Raw genomic sequence first — 26,376 nt, forward strand, 5'->3', positions numbered from 1 at the left:
GAAGTCACCTTAGGGGACAACAAACCATTTGTCTGTTGCCCGTGGAAGATCCAGACTCGGAATCTCCAGGAGGCAAAGATTCTACTTTCTGGAAGGCTTTTTCCAAAGGCCAGACCAAACCTTGATATACCAGTGTCCCTTCAATACACACTAAATACCACAAAACACCTGCATGTCTAATTCCAAAAGCTGGGAAGGAGGGGTTATTTGCCTGTCATTCTGGGGGGCTCTGGTCTATCCAAACATGTGTGCAAAAGACTGTAAGTCTAGTAGTCACGTCACAACTCCCCGGCTGTGACAGAAAGGTCCTGACACCTGGTGGTGTAGAAAACGGGTTCTTACTGCCCTCTGCTGGCCAGGATGACTCCAGATGTCTCTGCACCCATGGTTTCTCCCGAGTTCAGTTTGAGTACCTCAGAGCCAAACGCAGATTTCGTAGGCCATACCCCTTTCCAGACAACACTCCTGGGTCTTCAGGCCAGGAGGATGTCACCCTATTTCTAAAGTCCCCAGACTTTTCTGTCAGACTTATTCTGTCAAGAAGCTAAAAAAGACACTTTTAAAATGAATGTGGAGATCTTTCCAGTGACAGAGCAGAGTTTTCAATTGCTCCAGGAGATGGAGGGAGAGACTGTTTAGAGAAAATAATAATTCGTAGTCTGAAATGTTTATACGCCCAATGGCATGAGATTTTCAGGTCAGGTCTCTTTCTAAGCCCAAAAGACTCCCTCAAGCATCACACTGTTGGCGTTCTATGGATATGTCTCCACTGCATGGAGTTGAAAAGATCAGGATACAAACCAGCGATTTAACAAAACTGTAACTCTCCTCTTGTGTGTGTAGGGTGTCTCTTGATATGTTGGGAGAAGTAGGAGCATTACAATAGGAAGTGTCAAGGTAGAGACATTACAAGTCTCCCTAGCTGACTCCCTAGCACCAGGACCAGTGCCTACCATATCAGTATCCACTTAATGAATGTATGAGTTGAGGCCTAAAGAAAACATAGTTTTATGGGAAATATTAGTGTGTTTCTACAAGCATGATGATATATGGTCTTTACTTTGGAGAGAGATATCTCTTCCATTGACAACCCCCTGAGGGATGTCGAGTTCTTACTTGCCGTAAACATTATGGAACCGAGGGCCTAGTAGGAGCTTATTAAGTCATCGTTCTGGTCTCAATTGATTCTCTTCATTCTCCACAGAGAAGAAAGTAAGGCGCAGTCGAGAGACTAAGCTCACAGTTACACAACAGCACAGACAGACCCAGGAAGTCCAAATCTTTATTGCTACAACTGCGTTTTAATTACATTTATTTCTGCATGTGTGTGCTTGTGTGTTTGTGTGTGGGTCAGACTGAACTCACATGCTCAGACTTGATGGCAGGCCTTTGCCTGCTGGACTATCTCATCATCTGTTCCCCCAAGACTTTCTACGGAGCAACATTGTTCAGTTTTCAACTGTGAATCTCCATCTAAAACACAACACGACCAGTATACATCCTGATGCTAATGTGCGCACACACACACACACACACACACACACACACACACACACACACACAATGTCCAAAGAATCTAGTGAGACACTCACTTTCCCATGCAATCCATCCTGGCCTGTTGTGCACTCTCTTATTTTGTTTCTATGATATTCTGGTTACAATATGGTAAATCGATTTTGCAATCATGAATTTAAAAAAAACTACTTTATAGTTTCTTACATATAATACAATCTATCCCTGAATGAAAGAGTCGTCTAGACTCTTCTGGCAATAAGGAAGGACTTGGATGATCGGCCTCTTGAGAACTCTTAGCACAAAGATACTGGTGTGAGCCATAGCCACTGCTATAAAGTTTCATTTCACTCCTAAAAGTCCTATTCGTGCAACCATCCTTACCCCTCCAGGGTAACCACAACCACGTGCTTCAAACACAGACCAGAGTCTGTCCCTGTCCTTGGGGCTCTGAATCAAGTTAGTTGGGCTTTGCATTCCTGTGCAAAATAGCATGTTCTTATCTTCCACTGGCCTTTCTCCCTTGGATGAAAAACTCTTGTGTGGAGGAGAGCAGAGACAGCTGCAAGAAGAGCAGAGAAGGAATGGGAAGAGAAGGAGGTGGGTCCGACACCATCTGCCATGAGAGTGAAGGGGTACAAACAGACGAGGGTGTAAAGGTGGCAGTCTCTCTCTCTCTCTCTCTCTCTCTCTCTCTCTCTCTCTCTCTCTCTCTCTTTCTCTCTGTCTCTCTCTCTCTTAAGAGAGAGAGCGCATTTAGAAGGTTAGAAGACTATACATTTTCCTCTTTTCTAACCACATTGCCATTTTCACTGTTATGGCTTACCCTGACTTCTGTTGAACTCCGTCTCTCCCACATTTATGCAGTGGAGAGGAGTTTCTTGGCTAGGGCTCATCCAGATGAGCGGTTGGAGCTTTCAACTCTGAGTTGAGTCCCTACTGTCCTGCTGAGAACAGGGCAGAACTTGGCAGGAGGGTGCATCGTGGTAGCCGGAGTCTAACAGCACAGCAACCAAGGTACATCCCCCTTCCTCCCCGACACCAAGCAAAGCATCCACACTGGCAGCTCCACATTGGAGCAGTGTAGACAATACAGACTCTCCATCCCTTACCACTGAGTCCAGCCAGGCTGCAAGGCAGAGTGGTGAAGACAAAGATCTGGGACTGGGGAGGATGAACAGTGCTTTGGGGATTTGATGCCCTTTTTCTCACAAACGGTTTTTTGTTCCAAATCTTGGGTTCTGTTCCTGAAAGATTCAAGTGCAGGCCACAGACAGGAGAGCACCAACTAACTCTGTTCCTGCTGCCAACATACCCCGTAGTCATGGCTTAGTGAATGAACCTGCGACTCTCAATGTTGTGTGGTTTGGGGTCTGTTACTTGACGTCTTTGGCTCTAAGTTACTGAACTTTGGGAGAAGATCTAAGACTAGATTTTTTCAGCGCTCAAAAAGCTGACAAGGCATACTGAGAGTTTGAGACCAGCCTGGGCTCCAGAGCAAAACTATCAAAAATGAAACAGTTCTGTTTTGTTTTTTAATCAACTAATTGAAAAAAATGGTTGCTTTCTTGTACTGACTACATAGTAGTTGAGAAAAAGCATCTTAGGGTTGGGGATTTAGCTCAGTGGTAAAGCGCTTGCCTAGGAAGCGCAAGGCCCTGGGTTCGGTCCCCAGCTCCGGAAAAAAAAAAAAAGAGAGAAAAAGCATCTCCTTTGAAAGGTAGTCTAACAAAGTAACTGTGGGCCATCACAGCTTTGGAACATTGAGTAAGCTAACGATCAAGACATTGACTTCCAAAGACCGCTCACATCACAAAACAGAGAAAAGCAGACAGGGTGTGCTTCCTGGCGAGAGCACAGCACTCTCCACAGGCCTGCTGAAAAGATCCACCTTCTGCTCCCAGCAATCAATGTGCAGGAGACAAACAGGACGGAGAACGCGAGAACGTGACTTGCAGAGTCCACAGTGAGACACTGCACAGAATGTGCTCCTAGGTTTGTGTAACCTAAAGAGAAGGCTACAAGATAAGGCAGAGTACATACAAGGGGGTGGTGAGATGTGTCAATTTCCTGTTTAAAGGGGAAGACTACACAAGAATGCTGACAGTCAACGTGGATGATAAAGAAAAGTAAGGAAATCATTACTTGGTAAAGAGAACCATGCCTTTTGAGGAGTATGGAAGCCGTGACTAGAGTAGGTTCAGGGCAGACAGGGCTGGCAACTTTGTTTCTTCTGTGACATTTCCTGCCTCTACCCTTCCTTAACAATACTAAGGCTTTAAAAACTGTGTGAGGAGTAACATAGTGTTTAGCAGGAGTGAAGGACAGGCTCCTTGAACTCTCCCTCTCTCTCTCTCTTCCCCTCTCCCTCCCCTCCCCTCCTCCTCCTCCTTCCCCTCCCCTTCCTGTCCCCTCTCCCCAGGTTGTATGCCTTAAATACATTCAATAAAAGAGCTAGAGTAGAAAAGGTACCTTTCTTCTTCAAAGCTGGATATCAGCATTCTGAAATTCTAAATTTGGAAAATTCCAGCCGTTGTAACCACAGGACTAGTGGAAAGACAGATAATGGGTGAGATGAAGCAGGGAGCAGAAAGGCTAGGATTGTTCTGGAGGGCAGAGCCAGGCTATGCAGGGCTGTGAGTCCCTACTCTGCTACCTTCTTGCTGTGACAATGGGAAAACCAGCTCTTCCAATACCACTTTTCTCATTTACCAAGGGGAGCTGATCACGGCTCCTGTGTTGTGGTGACAGTTAATTGAGACACATGCTACTCTGGCCTCAGAGCAGGCTGGCTTCCTACAAGCTGGTTATAATGATTATTCTGAGAATACTTGTTACTATTATTTACTGATCACCATTATTTTCCTCTATGCATTTCTAAAATTTTATTATTTAATTTTGTGTTTTAGCCAAGAGGAGCCTTTCCTTATATGGAAATCAATATGATCTTTACAGAAAATCTCCCAGATTCCACTTAATTTCACTAAGCTAAACTTTACTAAGGACTTATGCTGTTTGGTGATACATGGAACTTTCACCAAGATTCTCACTAAGTGGATATGATATGGTCCTATTTTCAAAAGATTATAAACTTCTAGAGAGGGTCGTATGGTCTGAATGTTTTTCCCTCTAAAATTCATGTTGAAACTTAATGGCCACATTAATAGTAAGGTGGATACTTTAGGAATGGATGAGACTACAAAGGCTCCACCCACGTGTGGCATTCACACAGGTATAAAAAAGAAACTGCAGAAATTTCTCGACCTTCCTGTCTGCTTCATCTACCCATTTGCCCTGTGACAGCAGAGCTTTTCTTCTCTGGTAAATACAATTTTATATATATATATATATATATATATATATATATATATTTTTCCCCCCTTAGGTCAAAGTTGCACCTAAATTCACTTAATGTTTTTTACACTTATTCACTTTCATGCATGTGTGTGAGTGTGTGTGTGTGCGCGTGCGCACACATGCGCGCATACATGTGTGCATGCATGGTATGTATGCCACAGCATAGGTGTAGAAGTCATAGAAGAGCCTGTGGGAGTTGATCGTCTCCTCCTGCTGTGTGGGTCCCAAGAATCAAACTGGGATCATCAGGTTTGGTGGCCTTTACAGTGGGCCATCTCGGCATCTTGCTTTCAATTACAATGTTCTAAGCAGCCAGCAAGGTTGTTCTTGGGGAAATTCCATGCTTAGCAATGTGTGCTCACTCTACCATACACTCAGCACGTGTTTAGTTTCCAGTCTAGCTGTTTTTCCATTAGACCGGTGGTTCTCAACCTTCCCAGTGCTGAGACCCTTTTATACAGCTCCTCCTGTGGTGGTGAGCTCCAACCACACAATTATTCTTGTTATTTATTGTAATTTAGCAACTGTTATGAATCTTAATGTAAATAAATATCTGAAGTGCAGGATATCTGATTTGCTATCCCTGTGAAAGGGTCATTCAGGTCCCAAAGGGGTTGCAACCCACAATCCATATACTAACAGGGCTCTTGGTTACCACAAAGACCACACACAAATACCATTTCTTTGCTATGGTGATGTGGCTCAGTGGTTACACACTTGCTAGGCATATGTGAGGGTCTGGGTTTGGTCCTCAGCAAGCCGAGTCCTTTGCTAAGTGGAGAGTGGACCGGGATGACATTTAAATGGTACATTTACCTGTCATGACTGAATATAAATCTCCAAGGGCTGCAGTCTAGTTTTAAAGTCCTCAAATTTAAATGAGAAAATGTGCGAAGGTCCTGATTTGGCCTGTGCTGAATCATTTTTTATATAAAATTGCAGCTCTGGGGTGTTTTATTATAAATCACTGATATGCAGCTATATAAACTACCATGAACACAAAGACCATCATGCATTTTCTTTGTTTTCCAGCTGGACCTTCCGGGAAATCTTCGGTATCCTTGGTTTTGGCTGCCATATAAGGAAACTCATCAGAATGATTTAGGAGCACAGTTCCCTGATGGGTGTCTCTTATTGTATTTTTTTTCTTTATGGCAAAAGGGCTTACGTCTAACGTCAACACTACGCACTGTGTCACCACAGATTCAAACAGCCTGGTCCTCAGCAACCCTATAACAGCCACTGTTAGAGGTAGACTTTGGCCAACTTTGAATTCCTTTGTTTGAGGCTTCACATACTTTATGGCTATAAAACCTTATTATGGCCATGGCTCTGATTAGGCATCTGTATCACCATGGATCATGGTTCATCTCAGCCTAGATGCCATAATTACCAATTATAAACTTTTACTGAAAACCAACACAGCCAGGATGCCATCTTAAAAACTAAACATTGCGGGGAAGGGGGACAACATTTGAAATGTAAATCAATAAAATAATCAATTAATTAAAAAACAAAATAAGCACAAGCATACATGTGTGCATGTACACACACACACACACACACACACACACACACACACACACCAAAACAGGGACCTGCTGGGCACAAAACCTATGGGCACCTTGATCTTGATTTCCTTAGCCTCCATAACCATAAAGAAATACGTTTCTGTTGTGTGTAATTATTCCCACTGAATTGAATTACTCCTTGGAAGATCAAAAAAGACTCATGAGACTAGATAAACTAAGGAAACTCATGAGGATTAGAAAGCTCATGAAACCTACAGGACTCAGGAAGCTCAGAAATACACAAGGCTCCTCCACTGGGTTGTATAAGCAGTAAACAATACTGGAAGAGAGGAGAGTTTTTTGGTAGATCTATCTGTAAGTTGGGGAGCTTTTGTGAGTTGCCACTTATGCTGAGAAGGGATTTTTGGTGATGCAGTTCTGAAGAACACAAGCTATGGAGTGGAGAAGTTAGTATATCTGAAGAAAAAGAAACCAGACTATGCAATGCCAAGAACAGACAAAAGTTTGGTCATGTTTAGGAAACACAACATAGTGACATTGTATTAAACAGAAGGATTATCAAACCTGCTAGTAAAACAAAATATTCTAAAAGAGAAAATGCTTGTCAGCATTTAAAACACCAAAAGATAGAAAAACGTGCCTCCTCTTAACTGATAGCCAGAAAAAAGATCATAATTCCTGGTTTCCTTGAGACAGTATGAATTTACATCTCTGATTTATGTGTGATTGCTAAAAAGCAGCCCATGCCATTCTTGACCTTGTTCTTAATTGTATTATAAATTTATGGTCATCTTAACAACAAGAAACATGGACTCTCTATAAAAGCTCAGAGGGAAAAATAATAACGATGAACTCATCAGAGCTGCGCTTTCCCAAGATGCTTCAGACAGTTCATGGAATTTGTACTGCAAAGGGAAGGAACTAGATGAAAATAGGAAGTGTTCAGAGGTTGTATAGGTCTATCCTTGGCAAAGACAGAAGGAGTCTTGGCTGTGATGCTTTCCAAATATATTAGACCACTAGAGAGACTCCCAGAGTCCCCATCCTCCTGGTATTCATTTCTTCCCCACAACAAATGGAGTTGACCTCTGTAACCACAAGACGCAATGGAAATAAGACAATATGGCCTCTAAGATAAGGCTCTAACAATCCCCCAACACACACACACACACACACACACACACACACACACACACACTTACTTCTGAATAAGACAGCCGACACCTTATTAGAGCCTCAGACAGCCTTATGGAAAGGTACATTTGGTGCAGAATGTGATTTGTCAGGGCCAGTCTCTATGGGTCAGCCATGTGAGCTAGCAACTCTAGCCCTGGTCAGTGCCTTAGATGACACTGAAGCATAGTCCCATGAAAGACTTAGAACTTCTGCCCACCTCTCTCCTGAATTTTTGTGGAACCTGCAGGCACATGTAAAGGCCAGAGTTTGGTGTTGGTTTATGGCCTCCTCTATTGATCTATGCAGTATTTTTTGGGACAAGGTTTCTCTCTGACCCTGGCATTTTCTATTTCAGTAAGACTGGCTATCCAGAGAGCTCCCGCATGCGCTTGAATCTACCTCATAGCACTGGTGTCATAGGAACATATTACTACATCCAGCTTTTACATGTGTGTTTGGGGATGCAAACTCAGGTCCTGTGCTTACCCAAGTACTCTACTCACCAAGCCATGCCCCCCCCACCCAGTCCTCTGTTTACATATGTTTAGAGTTCTACGATTTGAGGCAGGTGTTTTTTTAAAATGTCAACAAATAATAAATCATAAAAATAAAAAGAAGAGGACAGGGCTACATTCCATAGTCAGCCTAGAGTAACTGACAGATTACTTATCTTTGCAGCTCTTCCCCTAACTGCTATGGAGAAATGACCTAATATACCTGTGTCTTTTTATCTCTAATCCCCTCCTGCCTAAGATCTTCCACGTCCTTCTAGCATCCAGAGTAAATGATTCCATTACACTAAGAGTGTACTTATTAGTCACGGAGCAGGGTTGAGAAATTATCAAATTATCTGGAGGGCTGTGCATGTCTCTGGCCTCATTCTCTTCAGCAATTTTCTCAGCTACAAAGGGCTTTCTTGTCAAAAAATCCATGACAGCAAGAAGCCCTGAAGGAAAACCACTACGGTGGCTGATGAGGACGCCTACAAACCTTGAAACCATCGGACGATGAGCAATTAATCAAGGCGAAGGGTAGCAGAGACTTCTTGACAGCTTGCAGAGCTCTACAACTGTACTTAGGAATCCATAAGAACAGGAGAGATGTTAACTCTTGGCCAACAGTTGCCTTCCTTAACTGAATTTGTAAATTTGCTACATAACCACCCATATCCTCAAGCCTGGGGATGATCCCGGTGACCCCCCCCCCCAGACTCGGGCTACAGTTACAGAACAATAGAGCCTACCTTAGAGAGCACAGAATGCCACACCACCTTCGCTTGGTCAGATCATAGATAAATGTGTGGCCACAGCTTGGGTTTGAGGGGAGTTGACACAGTCGCTACAGAACTGAAAATAGAATCAATTAACCTTTATCGAGTGGCTTCTCTGTACCCTGCCAGGGAGAAGATGCTCAGAGGGAAGAGAGGGTGGCTTAGGCTGGAATCTCACCAAACACCAATGTACCAAGGACAAGTAGACAAGAATGTGCAAAAATGGGTGTCAGGAGGAGCAGGGAAAGAGGAGCAAACCCAGACGTTAAGCCCAGAAAGCACTGTCAAAGATACATCACCTGGACAGTGAGCTCTTTCAATCTCCACCACTGCCTTTTCTAACTTCTGGTAGCCCAGGCTTTCCTCAAAGTCCCTTTTTGACTGAGGGTGGTGACCTTAAATGAATTCTTCAGCCGCTACCTCCCAGACACTGGGATTGCATACAAGTGCCACCATGCCCAGCATAAAGAGGTCTTCTGAGTGTTTTTCAAATATACTTCACACCATCTGTCCTCACTCTGGGTCATTGTCTATATTGTCCTATGAGGTGACAGGCCCTTCCCAGAGATGCATGAGCAGTTCAACCATACACTTTGTTCAGCTCTCAACTTCGATGCTTCCTCCCCAAGAAGCTCCAGTCTGTCCTGGTCAACTTCCTTTCTCAGCATCTATCACCAACCCCAGGACAATTTGTGTACACACACACACACACACACACACACACAGAGCAGTGACTCCTCCTGCTTTACTGGTATGTCCACACTACACCATGTGGTATAGTGGTACACGTTAAATGTTTAGCTGAGTAAAAACTTGAATAAAAACATTTGATGGAAGAAATGGATGAGTGAGATAATTAAAAGGACTTGGTAATGGTGAGAGCAATTCTGTGCTTTCTGTGGCTTGCATCCTGTGCATCGGTTGCAGAAGTCTTTTTGTAACTTTCATCTTCTTTGATGTAAGCTCAGGTTCTCAGAATGCCTCCTCATAGAGCAGGGCCATGCCTGTGAGTTTTGGAAAATTGCTGGACTGGGCAGTATCATCCATGGAGCTTTGGAATCACGGGGCTTAGGTAAAACAACAGAAGTCAACTCTATCCCCCCAAGGTAACCCCTTTCATGGCTGTGTTCTGGGCTTTGTACAGTCACTAGGATGAAACTTTTTATCCCTTTTGTTTGAAATTTAAGTTTGAAATTAAGTTTTTCATTACTTAAGTAATGAAAAAAAAGTCATTTCAGGGAGAAAGTTGAATACGTGACTGACAACAGATTAAAGCAGGTCTGAGAAAGGTAGAGAGCATACGACTTCAAACACTCCCGTTGAGAACAGAGAAGAGAGCTGTGGGTAAGCTCTCGGGTGTGATGCCAAGACACCAGAGGCCTCCTCCTCTCCAGACTCTAGCCTCTTTTGAGTTAGCTCATGCTAACCTGGAACAGCCCAAGCTGCCTTCAAACTTGTCTAAGGCAATGCTCCTATCTCAGCCAGAATTCCAGGACTGAGTCACCATTTCTACCTGCAGAACCTCAGTTTTATTTTCTAAACACTGCTGAAGAATTCTCACCTGAGATAAATTCCTACAAGCAGGGGGACTGCGAGTTGGAGGGAAGAGGGAAAAGGTGTATTTGAGAGGATGCTGTTGTTACTGCTGTAGGGTGTTTTATTTCCAGTGGTACATGTGCCTGAACCCTAGGCTTTCCCCATGCTAGGGAAGTACTCTACCACTGAACTGTACCTCCAACCTGAATAAAGGACATTTGACCTCATCACTGTTAAAAACACACAAACCAGGGCACCGTGGCACACGCCTTTAATCTCTACACTTGGGAAGCAGAGGCTTGTGGATCTCTATGAGTTCCAAGCCAGTCAGGATACATAGTGAAACTCTGTCTCTAAAGAGATAGATAGATAGATAGATAGATAGATAGATAGATAGATAGATAGATAGATAGATGTTTGATATCCAACAAGAAAGGCCAAGTTAAGGTTGGAAATCACATCTTTCGATTGGTGTTTTTGTGGGACTCCTAACAGTGAGAGAGAGAGAGAGAGAGAGAGAGAGAGAGAGATCTAACTCTTTGGCCTGCTCTTGGTACCTCCTTTCTCCTACTGGGTGGTCTTGTCTAGCATCAGTACGAAGGATTGTGCCTAGAATTATTGTATCTTGCTACGCTGGGTTCAGTTAGCATCACTAGAAAGCCTGCTCTTTTTTGATGGGAAATGGAGGAGGAAGAGACCTGGTGGAGAGGGGAAATGTCAGGGGGACTGAGAGAAATGGGGTGAGGGGAAACTGTGGTCAGGATGTATTATTTGAGAGAAGAATTACACACATGCATACGTGCGCGCGCGCGCACACACACACACACACACACACACACACACACACACACACACACACTTTTAGTGAAATCCTATGAAATCCTAATCTCCATGCTCCTAAGGCAACTTTCAGCAGCGCTGAGCAGCCTAGGAAAGAAAGGAGGAAGTTCTTTATTACAGCAACAGGAAGTGAGGAGTGGAGATAGGGCAGAAGAGAAAAACGAAAGCATCACCATAAAAACAACTGTATGGACTCCTGGCTACTAAATAAGCACTGTAAGCAGACTGGATCCAGTGCTATGAAGAGAGGATGTTAAAATCGTGGCAGTTGTCAGAATTCATTAAAAACATCAAAAGCTGTCTTTAGGAAAGGGGATACTCACTTCCAGAAATACTCCGGGCCATACTGAGATGCCATGATGGTTGGAGGAATAAGATGATGCCTTCTGGGAACAGGAATTACTCAGAGGAGCCTGGAGGCAGACAGGAGCTGGAGGAGGAGCTGTGACGGGGAGGACCCACGAGCACCGTCAGCCAGAGTCTATACTTACTTATCGTGATTGGTCTTCTGGTTAATATTTCAACAGTATTTTGTTTAAAGACATAAAAATCAGAATTCACTAGAATCGGTGACCTTAAGAGTATTTGCAAGCCAGTGGGTCTCTGTGTTTTTCTTTTTGAGGGGCTGACTTGAGCTCATGGCAACCATTTTATAGATAATCTGATTTTAGAACAGTCTCCGATTTATGGAAAAGTCACAGAGGGGATTGCACAGTTCTCTTGTGTGTGCCATGCGCACGTCACACTATTATTATTATTAACATATCACACTAAGAGGCCACATTTGTCACAGCTGAAGCTGGGCATGATGGTGAATGCCTGTAATACAAGGATTTGGGAGGTAGAAGCGGAAGATCAGGAGCCAAAGTGGTGATATATTGAGCTCAAGGCCAGCCTGGGCTACATGAGCCTCTGTCTCAAACCAACAAACAAAATATTTACAATTATTGGACCAGTATTCTTGCAATATTGCTAACTAAAGCACATATAAAATTCAATTTTGCTTGTATTTTTATCATCATCATCATCATCATTTTGTTTTTATTTACTTATTTATTTATTCTTCTTTCATCTGTTACCTACCACAGTTTTTCGATTAGACTGGGATTAAGATTTGCTGGAGGGAAGTCACACAGGCCTTGGAATCCACTCTCCTGGCACGAAGGTCTTGCTCCCCACAGGGCCCCCCCTTCATCTGCCATCTGAAGAATCCAGCTTTTGTGGCTCTGGGGAGGTTCTTTTCACTTCCACTGTTGCTTCTAAATACAGTCTGTCAGTGGTGGTAAACACTGGGCCTCATGCACGTGTGTAGGCCCGTGTGTAGGCCCGTATCAGCAAACACTTTGCCTTTCTGGAGTACGTGGCTATCTCCTGCAAGCTGTGACTCTGAGGAGGATGGTGCCAAAAACCCAGGGACATTTCATACCCAGAACTGTAACTAATGGAGTCAGATGATCCTCAAAATGCCAGTGTCTCAGTCGCCAACGGCTTTGCTCACAAGCCTGGGTGGCTCCGAGACTTCCTCTGGCCCCTTCTACTGGTCCGGAGACACAAAACACCTGCTCAAAGGCCCACAAAAATACTTCATCCAAAGCCAGAGTCCCAGTCCAACAGACACTCAAGAAACAGCGAGCATTCCTTCCTTCTTCCCTCATGCAGATTCCGGACCAAGGATGATGTCACTTCCCTCCCCTTAAGGGCAAGTCTGGGACGTCCTAGAATCGAATCTGCTGAGCAACCCAGAGCCAGTCCCCAGGGACCAAAACTTTCTTCTCTTTAAGACAGTAATAATTTGCGAGCCACGATCAAAGTAAAAGTTCAGGAATGGGTAAGAGTGTCTTTTTAAAGACCAAGAAAAGGAAATCCCAGGGGAATTAGTCCCTTACTATACCCTGGATCCTCTTTCAAAGAAAACTAGAAGTTGTCACTACGAATCAGCCTGCAGATCTGTGACATTAGTAATAAAACAAACCAACAAAAATATATGGCAGAAAGAAGGCAGTCGGGGAAAGGAAAAGTAGGTGTGCACATTTGAATGCAATCTTCTTGATAGTCCTTTAAGGTTCATGTTAGAATCCTACTTTGAAAGGGAATCTGAGCATGAAGAAGTTTAATATTGTACAGTCGGGCCAAACTTTGAATTCCAAATCGAATCTCTCATTGCCTACAAAGCATAATGCTGGAGGCTAGAAAGAGAGCCAAGACCCAGATGCAATTGCACACGCATTGGTGTGAACACAAACACACAAGAGATAAGGGCAAGGACTGGTCTCTTCACCAATGTCACTCCACAGTCCCAGCAAAGGTCTCTCCAGTGAAAGATGCAGCTCAAGCCCACACAAAAATGCTTAAAAGATCAATTTGAACCTACAGGGATGATCAGGCTATGTTCTCTCCATTAAGGTGCTTAGCAATAGAGAATTAAGGTGAATAGCAATGGCCGGTATCTATAGCCAGCAACACTCCCTAGCAGAATGGGAATGTACGTCACGATATGTGACTCACTGTGGCCTGGGAGACCTTTGAAAATAGAGAAGTTGATCTGGTCTTCACCACAGAAAAAATTTTGTGAGGACTGAACACAGACGTGGATGGAGATCATCTTTTTATGTCATGTGAGTGAGCTTCGCCAAAAGTTATAGCTGGGCACAGTGGCACATGCATTTAATCTCAGTGCCCAGGAGGCAGAGGCAGGGGTATTTCTGTGAATTCAAAGTCAGATGTCACCTTGGGCTATATATTGAGTTCTGAGCCAGCCAGAGCTCCATAGAAAGACCCTCTCTTAAAAGAAAGAAAGCAAGGGAAGGAAGAAGGGAGAGAGAGAAGAAAGGAGGGAGGGAAGAGAAAAGGAAGGAAGGAAGGAAGGATACAAAGATAGGGAGGGGGCTGGAGAGATGACTCAGTGGTTAAGAGCACTGACTGCTCTTCTAGAGGACCTGAGTTCAAATCCCAGCAACCACATGGTGGCTCACAGCCATCTGTAATGGGATCTGATACCCTCTTCTGGTGTGTCTGAAGACAGCTACAGTGTACTCAACATAGACACTAAATAAATTAACAAAAAATGTTTTTAAAAAGAAGGATAGGAAGGAATCCAGGAATAGATAGGAGTGTGAGTGCTTCTGTAATAAATAATCCGGGAGAAGAAAACCGCAGGAAGGAAAGAACCCCTGGAAAGCAAGACACTGAGGAATTAGAAGAGGAAGAATTAAGTCAGGAAGCAAGGTAGCTTCCATACTGATCTTAGGTAAAAGACGTATGAAAAATACCATGTATTGAACGCTTTTAAATAAGATAACCTTGAAACCAGGGAGAACAATGCTCTCACAGATGTACAGAGAAAGACAGTCTTTAATTCTCGGCTATGAAGAGTTTGACATCACCTACATCTCACGGATGAAGAAGCTGGAACTTTGGAGGTTGGTGACTTGCCCAAGGCCCATGTAATATCAGCAGGGCTGGGGATTCGAGCTAATATTCGCAGCTTGAGAGCACAGGTAACCTCTACCTAATCCAGCTGTCACGCTTCAGGACTGGAGTGAGCTAGAGAGGAAAAAGACAGACGTAGGAAATACTTCTTAAATCCAGTGAGCCCAGGTCGACACCTGCCATTCTGAGTGTACCCGCCCCTTATCCACACACTGTGCCGGAGAGAGCTCTTCCATGCCACAAGCCTCCATCATGCTCTGTGATCCAGGAGGCTGGCTCCCGAAAGCAACAGAGCCAGCTCTCTTACCACTGGCTTCTGTCTAGGACTTGCCAAAGGAGGTGCTGGTTGGAGACAGGAATACAGGGGGAGAGTGAAGACAGATTCATCCTTTACCCATCTCTCCCTCTATGATTTGTATCTTTGTATCAAAGGCAACAGCCTGAGTCAGGCAGATCTCTGCAGCAGCCACCACCACCCCACCCGACCCTGCACTGTTCCCAGTGTGAGTGCTTCCTGAATCCCTGACCATCTCTTTGCTTCAGCTACACCTTTGCAAAGAATCCTAGCAAGTCTCCTCTGTTACCCTAACTGTGCCATCTCTATCCCAACAAGCCGCCTGGTCACATGTTCCCAGGCGCATTCTCGACCTTCATCCACCTTCCTATGTGCGTCCGCACACATCAGACACCCGGATAGCCAGCTGCAGGGTCTCCAGGGTACAAACACTGATAAAAAAGAGTTCCGAGCTGAAGCTTGGAATCCAATGCCAGTTTAGAGCTCATGACCAAAATAAATTATGTGCCTTAGTGTTTTTAGCTTTTTCTCAAATTCCCTAAAGAAACAAATCCTGAGTTTAGCGAGCCTAGGTCCAGAAGTAGATAGAAATGTAGCAGATCTGAAGTTACAATTAGGTACCAGTTCAAAGCTCTTCTGGTCTTGAAAGGGAGGCTAGCCAATCTTTCTGCTATGATTCAAACACTGAGATAGGAACCTAATTTAAAACATTAATTTACCTTTCAAAAGGATAGTGGAGAGAAGGCGCCCTTTCTCTCGTTCCCTGTTTGCCAGCTCACCAAACACTCTGCCTTTCCATCAAAGCCATTCATTTATGTTTGGAAGGAGAAAACACCTAAGGTTTACTTTTTACATGTAGTTTTCCCTCATGTTCTGACCTAGCAGCTCGGGACAATGGGCAGAAGAAGCCTCCTCTGCCCTAGGACAGTACCTCCCACCATGTGGGCAACGGGAACTGTGGTACCAATATTTATTCCCTCAAAAGCCTCCAGTCCCATGACTGTGTCTTCAGTCCCATGACTACCATACTTTTTCCTCCCCTGTTGATTGTTTGTTTGTTTTGTTTTTCAAGACAGGGTTTCTCTGTGTAGCCCCAGCTGACGTGGAAGTCACTTTGTAGCCTAGGCTGGCCTCGATCTCACGGAGTTCTGCTTCTGCCTCCTGAGTGCTGGGATTAAGGGCATGCACCACCACCATCCAGCTTTATTTTTTTTTCCTTTTATCTGGGCCTCATTCACTTCATTTTTAGTACAGCAAATACACAAAATGTAGCAGTTTCTTTGTTTTTTCCCCTAGTAGAGTTGTTATTTGTTGTTTGTTTGAACACACACACACACACACACACACACACACACACACACACACGGTATGGGGTATAGTTCTAAGATATGGCTGTTTTGGTATGTCTGCTACACAGGTAGCACACCATGCCTATCTCACCTCTTAGTGTCTTTGCTGAGACCTCACAGCCCCATGGGACCCGTTCAGTCCACATGTTAGAACTCTAAACTACAAATGACATTCCAGTTCTAAGGCACTGCTCTTTTTTTAAAAATATGCATGCACGAAGCCTGCCAACCATACAAAGAACTGGTATTCAAGAATCTCAGTTTTGCCCCCCATCTCCTTGAGTTGATCCAGAGTGTCACAAAGAATGGCTTGAAATCTCAGGAACGTGGTTCTTTATTTAGAGCCAGATCAAATCTCCCTCCAGAATCAGAGGTGCCCCCACTGCCCCCTGGACCTTAGATCTAGTCAAAGTGTCATTCTGAGTGTCTGGCTCAGGTGGAATGCTGCATTTCTTCTCTAGGCAAGGACTGCTGAGGGGACCCTCAATCTCAAGCCTTACTCACAAACCCATCTCCAGATTTACCCTAGACTTTGAAGGTCTGTGAATGCTAAAACAATTTTCCCAAAAGAGCTCTACTCAAAACATGACACATTTCCAAAAGGAATAAAACAGACTCCAATATTGGACTTAGATTGGTAACCTTCCCTCTCATCTCAATTAGACTTGGACACACATGCAGACCCATCAGTTGTGTCCATGAGTGTTCACAGAAATATTTACCTGAAGAAGGAGGCCATGTGGGAGGTACTGTACCAAGGGCTGAGGTCCTAGACTGAACAAAGAGAGAAAGTGAGCTGAGTACCAACATTCATCTCTTTTTGATTCCTTGCTGTGGACACAATGTGAGCAGCTGCCTCCTGCCCATGGCACTATTCTTTCCCCACAATGATCAACTGGGCCTCTCAAACTGTCAGGCCAAGTAAGCTCTTCCTTCGTGCCTACCTTCCTTCCTTCCTTCCTTCCTCCCAACCCCCTCCTCCTTTCCTTCCTTCTTTTCTTCCTTCTTTTTTTTTCCTTTTTTTTTTTTTTCGGAGCTGGGGACCGAACTCAGGGCCTTGCGCTTGCTAGGCAAGCGCTCTACCACTGAGCTAAATCCCCAACCCCTCTTTTCTTCATTCTTTATGTTGCCTCTTTTCAGGTATTTGGTCACAGCAATGAGAAAAGTAACTTAGACAGGGACTCAATTCTGATCACAGCTCAAGGTCTGGTGAATTCGGGTTTCTCTCCAAAGGTCTACATGTCTCTTAAGGTTTCCAGACGAGTCTTGAGCAATAGCCCAGCATAGGAGAAATGCATCTGGAGTCACTAAAGCATTGGCTTAAATTCGGTTCCACCAATAGGCAAAGTGCGCCTGTGGTGACTTCCAGGGCTTCCCAACTCAGTCCAGGAAGGTGAAGGCCATGAAGGTGCTTGAGGATGCGACGCTTCTAACCAGAACGTGCCTCATAACGAACAGGAAAATGTGGCTGGGCCCTGAGAACCGCCCTTCTCTTATGAGACACCAGATTTGAGGTTTCATGAGGCTGCCAGGCATCTATTCAGCAGCGACAGCATCCTTGTAAAGCTTTGGCTCTTGGGGCCATTGTCATCACCATCTGTTCAATTCCAGGAGACTCTGGGCCTCCAGAAACTGATCTAAAAACCACCCTGGAAAGGGCAGAAGAGAGAGTGGGAGGAAGAGCGAACGAGACACTCAGAGTCCCACAGAATGAGCAACACTTGCTCACCTCACCTCTGCTCGAGAATCCCCAACTCTTGGACCAGGAGTTCCCATGGAAACCTCAGAAGTTCTATCTATAGGAAGAGGAAAAACATTAAAAATAAGAAGCCTCCTGTAGTATGTGTGAATTTGCCTGAGGGAAGGCAGGCAAGAGAGACGGGGTTCACAGGAAGAGAACAAGAGCCCATCATTACCGCCTTGAAAGACCACATGGAAACTACACTGAACTTTAAGCACAGAGCCAGGAGGGCGGTGGGTAGGCAGGGAGGTGAGAGCCACCAGAAAGCAACAGCATGCATAAGCAGCTAGGACAGCAAGAGGCTACCAAGACTGACCTCCTCAGGAGAACGGGGAAAGAAGCACAAAGAACGAGCAAAGAACAGAGCTGATGGTTGGGTTCAAACTGGAATTCTATATCATGCTAAACCGACCACAACCAACTGATAGGCCTATGATTCATTTTCAAATTCAAGCATTTCAAAAATCAGGCCATAGTGGATGATTAAAGGCCATGGAGATGCCTGAGACACCTTGTCTTGTGAAACTACAACTCTTTGGGTCAACCGCAAGAAAGAACCCTACTAGACTCTTTTTCCAAATCTCGTTGAAGACAACAGTAACAACAAAATAAAATGACAACAAAAAGAATAGTCCCTAGAACTGCACAATAAATAGACAAAAACAGTGAAGCGGAAGGTCTGAGTTTCTGTGAAGAAGGGGAGTGGCCGATAAGCCCATAGAAAGATAGTGAATGAACACCAGCAGCCATTGGGACATAGGAACCAAGACCACAGTGAGATGCACGGCACACCCTCTGGGATGATTTTAATACAAAGGCAAGGGAGGACTGCGGTGGTTAATCTTCATTGTCAATTTGATCAGATTTAGTTACCTTGGAGACATATCTCTGGGCATTTCTGCAAGGGTGCTTTTGGAGAGCTTTATGTGAGGAAGGAAGACTCATGCTGACACCATAGACTCAGGCCACAGACGGGATAAAAAAAAGGAGAAGCTGGCTTAGCACTAGCCTCCAACCCTGCTTCCTGGCAGAGGAAGCAATGTGACCAGCTGCCTTAGTCTCCCATCACCCTCCTGCAACCAGAGGCTCCAGCCCTTTTTAAAGGGTAAACCAGAATAAGCCTTTCTTTCCTTAAGTTGCTTTTTATGCAAAGAGGAAAGAAACTAATATAAAAACAGTGTTGATGAAGATGGAGAGAATCTGGAATCTCATATATAAATAGGATAGTTACCTTGGAAGACAGTCTAACAGCCTCCCCAACACACACACACACACACACACACACACACACACACACACACACACAGATGTAAGACTGTTATCATATGACCAGAAATTGCATACCCAGTTACTTACCAAGAGAATTGAGAGCTTACACACACACACACACACACACACACACACACACACACACAGATGTAAGACTGTTATCATATGACCAGAAATTGCATACCCAGTTACTTACCAAGAGAATTGAGAGCTTATACACACACATACACACATACACATACACAGAGAGAGAGATAAGACTGTTATCATATGACCAGAAATTGCATACCCAGTTACTTACCAAGAGAATTGAGAGCTTATACACACACACACACACACACACACACACACACACACACACAGAGAGAGAGAGAGAGAGAGAGATAAGACTGTTATCATATGACCAGAAATTGCATACCCAGTTACTTACCAAGAGAATTGAGAGCTTATACACACACACACACACACACACACACACACACACACACACACCCTTGTATTCATGCTGGCATTATTCATAATGGACAAAAGCTAGAAAGAGCCAAACTGTCCATCAAGTGATAGCTCAAATGTGATTCATATACACAGGGGGTATCATTCAGTCTTGAGAGGAATACATTGTCCATTCATATGATTGAATATAAGTAACCTTCAAAAACACTGTGCTATGATTTCATTCATAAAGGTAGTGGAGACAAAACAAATCTATCAAGGCATGGTGCAGACTGATGACTGTCCAAGGTTGGCAAGATGGAGGAATGTGGAGAAACCGTTAACACACAAAGGACTTGTTTGGGGGTATGAAAAAGTCTGGAAATGATTGTAGTGATGATTGCACAATTCTGTGAATATGCTAAGAAATAAAAATCACTGAATTGTACACTTCAAAATGAGCAAATTGTATGGCTTGTGGAATACAGTTCAGGAGAACTGTAACTAAAATTGACCACACAAGACTGCAGCACACCAATATGGCCTCTATAGAATGTTCTGATGCTTGCATCATGGCTTCTGCACTATGTTTAGGTACAACTGCATACATGTACCTAAATATTTATGTATGCACACACATACTACATGTTTTATCAGTGTGGGGTGCATCTCTTTACATTTTTCATCTTGGGTAAACGCCTCCCTTGGGCACTTCCTACTGCTGGCCCTGAACTATGGTAACACACTGCTATAGTCTGTACCTGGACTGTCCCCTCCAAAGGCTCATGGTTAAGGATTAGTCTTTATCTGGGTTCTTTTGGGAATTGATGGAGACTTCCTGAGGCTGAGGCCAGTGGGAAGGCTTCTAGACTTTGGTAGAAGGCCCCGGAAGGGGAGTGGGACCCTGTCTGCTTCCCCTTCCTCCTTTTGACCTTCCAGTTATAAAGTAAACAGCTTTGCCCTTCTGTGCACTCCCACCATGGTGTTCTAACTCATCACAGGCCCAAAATCAACATGAAGAAGTGACTGTGGACTGAAGGCATTAGTACCATGAGCCAAAGTCAACTGTGTGTTTTCTTGATAAGCTGATTATCTCAGGTATGTTACAAAAATAGAAGCAGATGAGTACAGTCATGACAAATTAAAGAGCTGTCCCTGACAGGAAAGGAGATGGTAGCACTTCCTTCACTCCTCACCTCCCTCCCACCCCAGCCTTTTCTTACCTCAGATGTCAATCACATGGCTTACCATGACCTGTCCTAACACAATGCTCCTGTCCTTTCATGCACATTTTCCCACTGGCTTTTAGAATGTGCATGTGCGTGTGCGTGTGTGTGTGCGTGTGTGTGTGTGTGTGCGTGTGTGTGTGTGTGTACAAAAATGAAAAAAATAAGAAAAGAAAATATAGTCTACAAATTTAAGACCACTGAGTATGAAGTGAATCCTTAGGAAATTTGTATAATCTCAAAATATGGCATGAAGCCTTTCAGAAGCAAAGCTGTTACCAACAGCAACCAGTAATGTGGTACAGAACCCAAGCAATGCCTAAAGAATCCTACTGCTGTTTCTTAAAGCATTTATTAGACTACGATAAGTGACTAGGGCATTGCCAGACATGGCATATTCTAGCACTGCATCTAGCAATTTTTGTGTATCGTATAAACATGAATGTCAGCAAAAAGATTTTCACATGAGGAAAACCCATAGCACTTTGATTGACAGCACACACACACACACACACACACACACACACAAACACACACACACACACACAGCTCAGAGACAGGAGGATCTCTGAGGTCTGCTAGCCAGCTAATTTAACTCAGTCAGTAAGCTCCAAGTTCTGTGAAAGGCCTCGTCTCAAAAAACAAAAACAACAAACAAACAAAAAAAAAAAGGTGGAGAACAACAATGGAGGAAGATACTCAATGTTGACCTCTGACCTCCACAAACATGGCCACACCCAAGTATAGGTGCTCTCCCAACAAATGGACAGGTACTTTAATGTATGGTTGTGAATCCATAAGAGAAGTGCAGTGATTACTTTTAAATCGATGAAAGAACTGAAAGGGAAGAGGCATTAAGTCGGCTACCCATAACCCACAAGGGCAGAACCAAAGCCAGGCACCAGAGGTTATTTGAAAACATAAGTAACACCAGCTCAGCAAGTAGAGTATCCGTCCCCACAGCCCAAGCTGTTCTGCAATCTCATGGCCTGCCTTGTAAGGTCAGGGGAAGTCTACAGATGGGATTGAGACAGTTATGTGAATCTGGACCACCTGTCTCCCTGGATCTCTTCCAAATCAGAGATACTAAGAACATGTGTCTGTTTCTTCTCCTCCTTCTAGCCTTTCACACAATGTGAGACAGTAGATGTATGTTTAGAAGGAGTTCTTTTTATTTAAGACTTATTTATATATTTTATGTAGATGAGTACACTGTTGCTCTCTTCAGACACACCAGAAGAGGGTACCATATCTAATTATAGATGGTTGTGAGTCATCATGTGGCTACTGGGATTTGAACTCAGGACCTTTGGAAAGGCAGCCAGTGCTCTTAACCACTGAACCATGTCTCCAGTACCCTGGAAGGAGTTCTTAAGTTATCCCCTGGTGCTTTTGCCTCTGTCCATTACTCTGGACCTCTCCTTCCTTCTCTAATTTGCCCACACTTCCTCTGTTCTTCTTGAGGGTTAACACAGGACAGATGGTTCACACCCTTCCCTCAAGCCTATCCTGAAATCAAGGAGTTCGAGAAGCCTTTAAATGGTGGTGATAGGGGGGAGGTTACAAAACAGAAGGCATGTTTCCTATGTTTTGTTACCCTGTCTCTATTGCTCAATTACTCTGCAACACATACTGACATTCAGTAAGTTGACTGAAGTGGGCTCACATGAGTTATCTCCCCAAACGTCCACAAATGCTTGCTGCATGCATTCCTCCTCATTTCCTAGCAAGTTGCAACAGGTTACACAGCATTCTCTTCAAGGATGTACTTCAAGGATAGTAATTAAACAAAGAAGCAATTCCTCTTAAATCCCCCATACATCCCCTAGTGTGATTGAGACTGTCCTCATAAATGTCCTGTTAAAGAGAGAGGATTGGGGCCACACACAGAACCTGAGAGCCCATGAGGACGACCAAAACCAGCCCCCTCCATCTGACAGAGCAATAGATGGAGGGCTGGGCTAACCAAATGCTATGCTCAGCTAAGGAGATGGCAACACTGAGGTCCCACTGTGGGTCTGTCTGTCTTAACAAACGTTGTGTGACACTGGCAAGTTAGCCAAGGTCTTCGGGCTCCAGCATCTCCAGAAGTCAATAGGAAAGACAATATCTTCAACCATGTTCCTGGCCTAGAGTAAATAGTCCATCAACAGGAATCCTAATGGCAATCACCTAGCACAGTGCTCTGATTGCTGCAACACAGTGGGCTTCAGTGTTGTGCCTTATAGGGCAATAAATGCTTTTATTTTTGATGTGGAGGGGAGTGCTTTTCTGTCCTCAAAGTAAAACACTGTGGAGTTCCACAAAAAGGTGCCAGAAACATTGTCTTTCCCATTCCTTATTAGCCTACGGTGAGGAGCATGTGGCCACCGATAGCCACCCACACCATTCAAGTTCTACCCAGAGAACAACAAGCACAGAGCCACTGAAACATCTACATCTATGTTGTAGTCCAGTTTCCCATGGCTCTTGAAGGCAGAGGGCAGGGAGCACATCCAGGGCAGAGATTGGTCCTTGTGGATGCTTAACAGAATTCAGAAGCAGATAAACAGATTGTAATAATTAGACATTGCTGAGAGCGTGAGGTAATGAGGATGCCTCGAACCAGCCCAATCTCTCCACCTCACAGAGCAATAAATGGTGGGCAGGGGTGAAAGAATGTTCAACCTCCACACACAGATACACACATGTATCCCACACGGATGTGCATGCACACACACACACACACACACACACACACACAATATTATGGAATATTAATAGTCTTTGTAGAAGCAAAGAATACTGCCCTTTTCTCATTGGCAATATGAGTTGCTTCCACTATTTATAGACATGGAGGCAATGAAGGTTTTGGGGAGGGTTATTAATGATGCACTGCCTCTGTCCCACTTCCTAATCTCCTCCAACTGCTACTTTAGATGCACTTACACCTGGTCCTAGTTTCTTGTGCGATATGGTACCCTTGTCCTGTTTTGATGGACTCCCTGCCATTATATTCTAGAAACGATTTGACCTCACCCTTCCAAAGAACTTTCCTTTCCCCCTGAACCCAGCATACCTCTCTCCCTCTTTGTTCGAATGCTTTGTCTGCCCAGAGCATCCAACCAGACCCAGAACACCTCAGCAAACTGGAAGTTTAACAGTTTAGCTCATATTAGTGAGGTAGAACCCAGAATTAACTTGACTGTTGGTTTTCCCAGGCATTCATGATTGGTTTTCTGCAGAACTTATCATCCTAGTGTGAAGTGTACAAACAAGAGAGAGGGATAAGACATTTCTAAAGAAAATGCAGTGTTTCTGTATTTTTGGGCTATTCGTTAGTCTGCTACAAGATTTCAGGAACTGCACACTGGAATGAATGAAGGGGGTGTGGCTTGTCAGAATAGACACTCTTGTTCGTTTGAGATACTTCCTCAGGATAATGCAAGAGGGTAGAAATGCGTGGGAGGGAGGAAGATAAAGCAAGTTAATGTAGGTGGGAGTCTGTGAACAACTTAGCATCTAAGACTCATAAAATTGAACTATAAAACTATTTCCAGATATGTTACTTAAATCAGGGAGTCGTTACTGAGCATTCAGAATCCTGAGGTAATTCTTCAACAGAGTAGCTGCTTAGATTACAGAGGGAGCAGTGTCCAGCCCCGTGGAAGAAAGAGCTCTAAGGTCTTGATCCAAGTTTCTTCAAGTCCTTTGTACGAAGCAAGTCCCTGTTACCTGACCAGGTCAGACAAAAGGAAAATAGGGAAACTTCAGAATCACAAGTCAAACCCTTCAATGCCTCTGTGTCTAGAGGATATCAGAAGTAATTTATATAAACTGTAAGAAAATGGCAGTGTACTTTGATCCTGATATAATAACTATGTATTGATATTTATCTATTCAACATACTATGTTTGTGTGTACGTGCTTGGGGGTTCAAGTGTGTGTGTGTGTGTGTGTGTGTGTGTGTGTGTGTGTGTGTGTGTGTGTAAGTCAAAAGTCTTCTTCTATCAACACCCCTACCTAATTTTTGAAAAGGGGTCTCTCACTAAATCTGAAGCTCACCAATTTCACAAGACTAGCTGGCCCACAAGTCTGGGATTCTCTTGTCTCTGCCTCCCCTGTTCTGAAATCATAGGCATCCATGACCATACCCTACTTTTTATAGCATTGCTGGAGATATGAGTTCAACTCCTCATAGCTCAGCAAACATTTTACAGACTGAAGCACTTCCTGGACCAACTCAGCACATTTTACGAGCTGTAACTCTGTACATAAAAGGGAAATGCAAAGTTGTATATGTCATCTGACAAGAAGCTCACTGGGGGAAAAGTACCATCTCCATGTTAAAATCTAAAAGAGTTTACACTTAACTATATCAGAGAGTTAAGATCTCGGGAATTGTGCACATTCTTGAGACATTTCTAGAACTCTGCTCTGTTGTCTTGGATTTTTTTTTCCGTCTTTGGAAATAAGTAGGGTCAATTCCCCAGAGCTAATGTTTCTTCCAACAGGTTGGCCAGAGGAGAGAGGACAGAGGCATGACTCTAGCAAAGCCGTGTCTACCTGTGAAGGCTACAGAGGGGGTTGCTGAACAAATATGGATTTCCCAGCAGGTCTACATGAGCCAGACAGTCAGACGGTTCTGCAAAAGTAGTACAGAGAGAGGAACGGTGGTAAGATCTAACTTTGAACCACTCAAATCCACCTCATGGAGTAGAGGTATAACTTAGTGGTAGATCCTAGGTTTGATCCATAGCACTGCAACATCGATGGATAGATAGATAGATAGATAGATAGATAGATAGATAGATAGATAGATAGATAGATAGATAGATAGATAGATAGATACAGAGATAGAGACAGAGATAGAAACAGAGATAGATAGAGACAGAGATAGATAGATAGATAGATAGATAGATAGATAGATAGATAGATGATAGATAGATAGATAGAGACAGAGATAGAGACAGAGATAGAGACAGAGATAGATAGAGACAGAGATAGATAGATAGATAGATAGAGACAGAGATAGAAACAGAGATAGATAGAGACAGAGATAGATAGATAGATAGATAGATAGATAGATAGATAGATAGATAGAGACAGAGATAGAGACAGAGATAGAGACAGAGATAGATAGAGACAGAGATAGATAGAGACAGAGATAGATAGAGACAGAGATAGATAGAGACAGAGATAGATAGATAGATAGAGACAGAGATAGAGACAGAGATAGATAGAGACAGAGATAGATAGATAGATAGATAGATAGATAGATAGATAGATAGATAGATAGATAGATAGATGATAGGCTGATGGATGGATAAGCTAACAGATAAATAAAACCCAACTCATACAGAATTTGTGGCCCATGGCTGGGTTCTTGATGTCTGACACGTACACAGGTCTTCTTACACTATTTTTCAATTG

The 26,376-nt window shown here is 43.7% G+C and overlaps 1 protein-coding gene across 2 annotated transcripts in view; it reads right to left on the minus strand.

The window, feature by feature from the left end:
- Gramd1b (GRAM domain containing 1B) overlaps positions 1-26,376 on the minus strand; it is a 239,324-nt gene that overhangs the window by 195,379 nt on the left and 17,569 nt on the right. The window contains exons 1-2 of one of the 2 annotated variants that reach the window (XM_063265090.1): positions 12,307-12,862; positions 11,547-11,665 (exon numbers count right to left, since the gene is read on the minus strand). The exons of the other annotated variant lie outside the window; for it this stretch is intronic. Of the exons in view, the coding sequence (XP_063121160.1) occupies positions 11,547-11,581 (35 nt within the window). The 5' untranslated portion in view covers positions 11,582-11,665; positions 12,307-12,862. Of the gene's footprint in view, positions 1-11,546; positions 11,666-12,306; positions 12,863-26,376 lie in introns of those variants that run through there. 2 annotated transcript variants of the gene reach the window in all.

This window comes from Rattus norvegicus, chromosome 8 (assembly GCF_036323735.1).
Source record: "Rattus norvegicus strain BN/NHsdMcwi chromosome 8, GRCr8, whole genome shotgun sequence".
Taxonomy (NCBI): Eukaryota; Metazoa; Chordata; class Mammalia; order Rodentia; family Muridae; genus Rattus; species Rattus norvegicus.